The sequence below is a fragment of the Nanorana parkeri genome, unplaced genomic scaffold (genome assembly GCF_000935625.1).
Source record: "Nanorana parkeri isolate BGI_ZX_2015 unplaced genomic scaffold, ASM93562v1 scaffold406, whole genome shotgun sequence".
NCBI lineage: Eukaryota > Metazoa > Chordata > Amphibia > Anura > Dicroglossidae > Nanorana > Nanorana parkeri.
In genome coordinates this window covers 842,571-851,493 of record NW_017306674.1, presented here as the reverse complement: position 1 = coordinate 851,493, position 8,923 = coordinate 842,571, and the positions used below count along the sequence as shown (strand labels likewise).

At 42.7% G+C, this 8,923-nt stretch overlaps 1 protein-coding gene across 2 annotated transcripts in view; it reads right to left on the bottom strand.

The window, feature by feature from the left end:
* The window catches only part of SF3A3 (splicing factor 3a subunit 3), a 27,030-nt gene that overhangs the window by 10,722 nt on the left and 7,385 nt on the right, over positions 1–8,923 (bottom strand). For both annotated transcript variants that reach the window (XM_018559607.1, XM_018559606.1), the window contains 5 exons: positions 8,783–8,874; positions 7,815–7,897; positions 5,000–5,138; positions 3,533–3,601; positions 1,359–1,428 (listed from right to left, as the gene is read on the bottom strand). In XM_018559607.1, coding sequence (XP_018415109.1) covers positions 1,359–1,428; positions 3,533–3,601; positions 5,000–5,138; positions 7,815–7,897; positions 8,783–8,874 — 453 coding nt within the window. The remainder of the gene's footprint in view (positions 1–1,358; positions 1,429–3,532; positions 3,602–4,999; positions 5,139–7,814; positions 7,898–8,782; positions 8,875–8,923) is intronic.

Sequence of the window (8,923 nt, the reverse complement as noted above, 5' to 3'; positions counted from 1 at the left end):
GGGAGGGGGGGGAGAATCCCTGCGGGGAAGCTGTGACTGACAGTCAATGCTCTCTGCAGTGAGACGATCGTGAAGTGAGCGAGCGACGGTATTTGTTAGCTTACTTCCCGATCAATAGAGCCGACCTGCGACAGTCTCATTGTCACAGGTCGGCTCTAATTATGAGGATGAATGAAAAACGCTCACCTCATAGTTCTCCTTTAAATACTCCAATCACATACCTATAAACACCAGGTATTTTGCAGCAGATGTGATGGATGACGAAGCAGTGGGTAAGGGCAGTGAAACATAAGTAGAGGTGGACTTTAAAAAGAGACTCAGTGACTTTGTCATTTTTCTCCTTAGGTCATGGCTACAGAACTGAGTTAGTCAGAATGTGATACCAACTGTCAAAGGCATGTGTGACGACTTATTGGAAATGGTACATAAGTGGGCACAAGTGGCAATCTCTCACAACCCAAGGTAAGGAGAAAACCACTTTGCAAAGGACACTTTGTTCCCCTTGTTAGGACAAAACCTCCTAAGGAAAGACTGTTTACTTTGATTGAACCTTGTAATGCCATATTGAAAACCAAAAAAAGCAATAAAGACCCTTTTCATTTCTGACTCCACACGGAGACACTGAGCTTTCAACAAAAAGTGTAGTGCAGGGACAAAGTAAAATGCCATAATTTCTATGCTAACAAAAGACATCCGGGCTCACATTTTTAAATTGTAAATTTTAAACAGTTTCTAAAGTGGAATGTATTATGTTTACAGACATTTACTTTGAGTGTTACATTCATGAGAATAAGACAGCATTGTTTTTTTTTTTCTATTTCATTAAGTATGAAAAGTTATATTCATTTTATTTTAACCCTTTAGAAGCCAGCAAGTGGAGTACAAATCTGTATTTGGGAATTTGAGATTAGTAGTCTAAAACCTAAACTGCCACTGCCATCTACTGCATGCTTGTTCTGTGTCTGTAATTGAGAAGTACTACAGTCAGACACAGCAAGGCAAGCAGTATTTTCAGAAGAAAATCACCAACAGAAACAGGGTGGGTTTTTACCCCCTTCCACTGATCCACAAATGCTAGATGGATACATTCTTTTAACAGCGGTGAGCACCAGTTATGGAACTGCTTTGCCTGCAGAACTGCAACTCCCACCCAGCCTGCCAAAGTTGTATTGAATTTACATGAGAATATTTTAGAAGTATGTTTACAGAGGATTCTGGAGACTCCAGCTCTGATCAGAGGTCATCGGAAGCTCGTCCCATAAATGTTGCAATTGATGTCCTCACATTTCTTTCAGGACAAGTGTACTTTAGACTGTTCCTAAAAAGGTATTAACTTAACAGTAAAAGCAATGTAACTTACCCTCCACATTTTAGACCCAGAGCAAGCAGAGCAGATTTCAATCTGTCCAATCCAAGTGAAGCCAATTCCTGATAGAAGACAAGGAAAACATGCACAATTCATTGGAACGAAGATATGTGCACATGGTTGATACCCACATTTCCTAGTTTAGCTTTGCAACTATACATGCCCCTTCTCCACCTCTAACCTGTTCATTAAGTCAAAAATAGGAGCGCCCCACAAAAGAAGAGCGCCCAAGCAATGTGCAAAATTTATTCAAGGTAAAAGTAAAACAAATCTCAGGCTAATCACGGTTGAACCGCTGGTGCCTCGCCGGCGTCTAATTCACACTGATTGAGGTCTCTTTCTGTTAGCCTGGGCTGTTTTGGATCCATGACTATACATTCTGGATGATTATACAAAATCTTCATGTATACTACACTTGTGAGTCGCCTGAAATTGATTTTATTTTTACTAAATTGATTTGCCACTGGGCTTTGACATGTGTGAGAGGTTTCCTATCTGATGAAGAGCAGCACCCTGAGACGTATTCTTGTAGGAGGGAGTGAGAAGATACGATCAGTATATATATACTGTTTATTGTTCACTAGGTCACATCATACATCTGATTCACCATGGGATACAAACCAGCTCACAGCTGCAATACCAGGAGTGAGCTTTTTGTTTTTTTTACATATGTGACAGTCGGGCCTCTAATTCTGTAATAGAGCCAATAGACCCCTATTGCCTCCAAAAAGAGAACCAGTCACTTCATATGTACTTGGGGGGGGCATTGCGATGGCAATAAAAAAAAAAAACAGAAAAAACTAATGTTTAAAATGCATTGTGGTTAAAAGTTAAAGCTACAAGTTTTATTTCAGGCACACACTATTTTGAGGCTTGGCAGATTTGATATTTAATTCAAACACAGTCACATTTTAAACTTAAAAACAAATAGAGATATTGGGTGCTTGTATACACCAAAAGTAATTTGAGGGAATTTACTACATTTTCAATGCAAATATGCGTATTTGAAGATGTGTGTAAAAAGTAAAAACATTTGCTCTTGTAGCAGGAGTTTCCAAAAATGAGAAACAAAATCAAGGTGCATCATAAAAGAAAGAGTTGAAAGTCCTGCATAGTTTTCCTAAAATGTACACAACCCCAGCAGAAAATGGCGTATACGCTTTGTGAGAGCTGCAGCTGGGCCTCAATGCAAGATCCTGATAAAGCTAAGAATCTCAAACCCAGTGAGAATAGTCTCCCCTAGGCAAACATACTGGTGTAAGGAAAGTATTTGTTCTTTTATATCTTTCTTCAAAAGTTTGAGTTTGTTAGGCCTGATTCACACCTAGGCGACATCGCGTAAAACATGCGTGCATTAAATTAAGTGTTTTTATGAGCAGATTGTGACACATTGATGTAAAGAAACAATTGCAACACCCGTTTCCAAGCATTTCCTATTGACTCTATGGGGACAAAACGAGCTGAAATCTGCCAAAAAGAAGCTCATGTACTTTTCCCAGCAACAGGCGTTTTGCTTACTGCGACAAAACGCTCAGGTGTGAACAGGGGCCGTAAGAATCAATGGGATTTTTATGTGAAGCATTTTTGTCACGCTTATTCAGCTGCGACACTATGCTCAGTGTGAACCAGGCCTTAATGCGTTCACTTAGGGGCCTATTTATAAACAATTTGCGGAGCCATTTATGTATGAAAGTAACACCTCATAATGGCCACTAGATGGAGCTGAAGAAAAAAGTATTTACAGTATATTCTAGGCTTCCCAGCTCCAGCTAGTGGCAATAATGCAGTATTTACCGATTACATTTAACCCAAAAAGAAAATATACCAACAACGTTAATTTTTGCCTCTATTCGCACAGAACATTCAGATATTCTCAGGGCATATGGCTCTGAGAATAGTTTAAAAATAGGCCCCTTATTGTTCTTATTCAGAAGTGGCGACTGTTAACTTCCCCTTAACATTTAACCACTTGGCCTTCCAACAAAGAAATAACCAACAGTCTCCAATATTCCACATCATTCATTACAAATACCTTCAATTTTCTGCTACTTATTTTTTTACTAAGGGTATATTTTTACCCTAAAGCAGACTTTGGATATGTATACAACAAAATAGGACTCCACACATTTTCAAAAAACAAAAATTGACAAAAGGTTAAAACCTTACTTCCCACGATGAGAAAGCCGAGAGATCCAAATGAGCTCCAGCATGTGTCAGAGCACTGCTCGTCTCTTTCTAAAAGGAAAAACAAACACGTTAGAAATATTAACAACTCTTTTTGCTTTTTCTTCAAAATAATACACAACTTAACATTTTACAGAAATAGTCATCTATATAAAACAGGATCTCTACGCTAGTTTACTGCAATTGCCAATACTGTACAATTTTCTTCTTTTAGATAGATTTCTGCATGCACTGAATTATCCAGTGACATGAACAGAACAACGCCATCTAAGGGATATACAGCGAAGGCAAACTACAGGAATACCTTGGTTCACGAACGCTTCTGTTTGCGAACAATTCGGTTCGCAAATAGGAGGTCCAGCTAAATTTTGCTTCCGAACTCAAATGCGGGTGACAAACACGACCACGGCCATCTTCCCTGCTCCGACACGTGGTCGTGGCTTCCCCTAGTCGAGATCGCGGTCGCAGACATACCTGTGCAAACTTGCTGTGAAGCTTCTTTGTGTGCTTTTAGTACACACAGTACATAATATTATTCAATCCAGTATGGCTCCAAAGAATGTGCAAAATATTCATACTGTACCTTTGTTTCATTTTTTGTGGTTAATTTTTTTTTTTACATATGGTTGAGAACGCATTAAATGTATTTACATTGAACCCTATGGGAAAATTTGACACTGTTCGTAATAAAAATAGTTTTGCAACCACGTTCGTAGGCGTCAGAACGGATTAACCTTATGGGGAAATTTAATTCGGTTTGCGACCAGAATCGTGGAACAAATTAAGTTTGTGAACCGAGGTACCACTGTATATTCATAGCTGCATTTTAATTGCATCTAAAAAAGTTAGACTACGGTCAACATTAGTTCAGCAAGTTCCAGGAAAACCCAATGTGCTTTTCACTGAAATGTGCCTCAGGGTCTTGTCAATCTTGAGCACCACATAACCAGATTCAAAACACCCCTTTTCCGTTAGGCTTCCCAGGTCTGGACAAATCCCAGGAGCTAGGTAGCCAATACTCCTAAAAAATTATAGCTGGCACCCAACCTTTGAGGTTTTCACTAGTTGTCGTTGTCGTCAATGGAGCTAGCTCCACCAAAAAAATCCTGCTGGCTTGCACAGACTGGCATAATAATTTGCCCACCCCTGGGCTACCCACTGTACTGCTTGCAAGAACCCAGCAGAGCCTAGTCACAACAGAACAGTGTGGGGCTGACTTCACAAAAATAGTAAGCATTGTTTTAACAGTAGAACAGCTGAAATGGTTACTGCCCTAGCCTTGATTGGCGTTAGCAGATTTTTATTGGAACACAAACCAATTGGCAAAGAAAGGTCGCTTTATTCTTTCTCTGTGAACAATAGCCCTGCTTATGGGCTGTCTCTGGCTTTCCAGTTAATTCATTAACCTTGCTTCAGTGCAATATGCTATTGGTATCATCAGTTGCTTACTGGCCAGCCTGGAAAGGTCCCGGTCTCCCATTTCTTCTCAAATTCATTCTGTATTTTTCCAAAGAGCTCATTCTGATCCTGGAGAGGTTTTACCCTATCTGTATAATCCTGCAAGTATTCCAAGAGCACTTCCAAATACCTGTGAAAAGAAGGTAACAGGTCATTGCTATAAAAACCATGTCAATAACTAAATCACTAATGGGAAACAGATTCTAAACCATTACAAAAACAAAATCTACAATCTTCCAAAACCAGCAGACATCCTTCTCTTAGTGCTTCAGGAAAATTTTATAACGGAGAGGCCATTTTTACATAGTAGGATGTAGGATATACTCAAGGAAGACAGATATAATACACCTTAGTGATGATTCTTAGCGACAGCACTGCTGTTCATTTTTCTGTGTACCTACTGCAGCAAAATGAAAATACACATTTAAAAAAATAGGATTTTTGTACTCACCGTAAAATCCTTTTCTCTCCGTTCATTGAAGGACACAGGCAACAGATCGTAGATCCTGAATGGTAGGGTAATATCGCCACCTGCAGGAGAAGGACGCTAGGCACAAAACTAAAGACCAATTACAGCCTAGGGGCGGCCCCTGCCGGTGGCCAAACCCCCCACCTGCTGACAAGTCTCCAGTTTAGTAACAAGCAGTTAGGAGTGTACACCCCATAAAGAGGGCGGGGCCTGTGTCCTTCAATGAACGGAGAGAAAAGGATTTTACGGTGAGTACAAAAATCCTATTTTCTCTCCCGTTCATTGAAGGACACAGGCAACAGATCGTAGATCCTGAATGGTAGGGACGTCACCAAGCAGTACACATTGAGGGATGGGCAACAACAACCAAACACCCAAAAGACACCTCAAAGAGTCGCCTGCAACACTTTGCGCCCCAAACCAGCATCCGCCGATGCCAAAACATCCACCTCGTACAACGTAACAAAAAGGTGTGAACAGAAGACCAAGTAGCGGCCTTACAAACCTGAGAAACAGAGGCCCTATGGCAGAAAGCCCAGGAAACCCCAACAGCCCTAGTATAATGGGCATTGACAGGAAAAAAGGAGGCTCACGCCCCCTAACGACGTACGCCTGAACCACAACAGTACGAATCCACCTAGAGATGGTAGCCGCCAATGCGGCCCGGACCTTACGAGGGCCCACCGTGAGCACGAACAGAGAGCCGGCCTTGCAGAAAGAAGCCGCAGCACCCAAATAAACATGGAGAGCGCGAACCACATCCAGACAGAGGAGCGCCCGCTCCTTCCTATGGACCAGCAGCGGACACAGGGAAGGTAAGACAATGTCCTCACTCAGACGGAAAACCGACAAAACCACCGGCAGGAATGCCGGCCGAGGACGGAGAACCTCCTCGTCCCCATGCAAGACCAGCAATGGGGACTTGCAGCCAATGTAGACAGCCGCCGAACGGTGAAGGCCTCCAAAAGGGTCACTTTCTGTGACCAAGGACATAAGCAGAATCTCCCGAAGCGGTTCAAGACAGAGATTCCTGCAACACTGAAAACACAAGATTCAGGTCCCACGAAGCCAAAGGCGAGCGGACAGGGGGTGCAAAGCGCGGGACCCCCTGAACAAAAGTGCAAACCAGAGCAGTAGACGCCAAGGAACGCTGGAAAAACACCGCCAAGGCAGAGAATCGGCCCTTCACAGTACTCAAGGCAAGCCACTGAGCCACCCCACGCTGCAAAAATTCTGCTGATGGAGAATAAACGCGGGGACAGGGCCCCAGCCTCACACCAGGCAAAATAGGCCCTCCAAGTGCGATGAGAAGCGTTCCAAAAAGCCGCATTGTGCGCCCCGAGCATAGTGGAAATGACCGCAGCGGACATACCCCCAGTCCTTCAGGACCTGGCCCTCAACAGCCACGCCGTCAAAGCCAGCGACTGTAAAGAAGAGTGTAACACAGGCCCCTGGGACAGAAGATCTGGACACAGGGGCAGCCGCCACGGGGCGTCCACCACCAGGTGAACCACAGTCGTGCACCACACCCTCCGAGGTCAGTCCGGGGCCACGAGGAGGACGGTGACGTTCTCGGCCGCGATGCGTCGCAGAAGCCGAGGCAACAGATACAGTGGAGGCAAGGCATAAAGCAGCCCGTAGGCAAGGCATAAAGCAGCCCGTAATGACCCCACGGAGCCAGCAGGACAACTATCGCCTCCGCCCAGGGATCCAGGGCCCGGGCCACAAAGCGGTCCACCTCCCGGTTGAACCGAGACGCCAGAAGATCCACCCCCAGCGAAGACAGAGCTGCTGAAAACACCCTGGTGCAGTGACCACTCTCCCGGGTCCACCGACCCTCGACGGAGGTAGTTGACCAGCCAAATTGCCCACCCCCGGGATGTAATCCCCAGGAGATAAACCTGAACACATTCGAAGCTCCTTACTCCTGACGCTAGGCAAAAAACTGGAGACTTGTCAGCAGGTGGGGGGTTTGGCCACCGGCAGGGGCCGCCCCTAGGCTGTAATTGGTCTTTAGTTTTGTGCCTAGCGTCCTTCTCCTGCAGGTGGCGATATTACCCTACCATTCAGGATCTACGATCTGTTGCCTGTGTCCTTCAATGAACGGGAGAGAAATCCTTGTTTTTACTGGTGCGTCTTCACACCATGCCCATGCATTACAAAGCAAATGTTCTCAATGCATTGTATAGTAAGATTAGTTGACAAGTTTCCTGTGCGTTGGTGATTATATAGTGAGAGAGCGATAAACACAAAACAGCACAACAAGTAAACTGTGCAAGAACTAATTATACTACTAATTGAGACACCATGCAACAACTTAAATCTTAAACCACCAACCGTTTGTATTCAGCATTTTTACGTTCTTTGGGAATGTCGAAAAGTTGGTCAAACGTTGTTAGGTATGAGATATAATCCAGTTTCTGAAAAAAAGACAAAAAAGGTAATTTATGAACATTTAAATTAGTGTTGCCCAAACCTATCCTCAAATCCGACTAATGATTTTGCAGGTAACCTTGTAGATACATATTTGGAATAATCAGTGATATAACAATGACATTTAGCCACCCGGGTACATATCAAGAACATGTTGTGAATATAAAAAGGAGAATTTTTTTTTTTTTTGGGTAGCGTGGGAAAGGGTTGGAACACTTTTAGGGCTCTTCATGTTTTGTATACCCTCCTAGGCAGATAACTTCCTTTCCAAATGCAAAAGGTCTCTACTCCTTCCTCTATGAATGACACTTTAAAATGAATGTGGCATTTTTAGCAAATAATTCAGACGTAGGTTGCAAATACCTGAATATGATGATACCTGAACATGCTGGGCAGAAGATTGCTAGGAAAGAACATGTGAAGGACTTCACAGTAATAAACAGACATCTATGGCAGTCTCTCCCTAAACAACTTTACCACTGCTAATTTAAAGGCAGACTTCCAAGTTTTGAGCTTTAACATGTGGCCATGGAAGAAAAGGAAGCTATGTACATCACTGAACAGACTCCTCAGCCTCCTGAGGCAGAGGTATCAGGTTGTTTATATATTAATAAACCAAAATTGTGTTCTAAATGGTCACTGCACATTTCTATTACTAGAGAAAAGCAAATTTTTTTTTTTTTTTTTTTTTTTTAGGAAAACATCAAAGCCTTAAATGTATAATTTGACAATGTTTTGAAATTGTTCCAGCTAATTTTAGGTACTACTTGAAGGACCCACCAAGACGCACACTTTTAGAATAACTATTTTGGCTGACAGCCATTTAATTTTCTTTATTTGGAAAAAATCCTTTAAAACACCAGCTTTCTTACCTCTGATGACTTGAGGTTTGTGTACTTCGAGTAACAGTCATGAAGGTCCAAATATCGACCATAGCTCTCTTCATCTGTGAACTCCACCAAATCTAAAAGAAAGAACACATTTACCCAACTCAGAGCTTTTTTTTTTTTTTT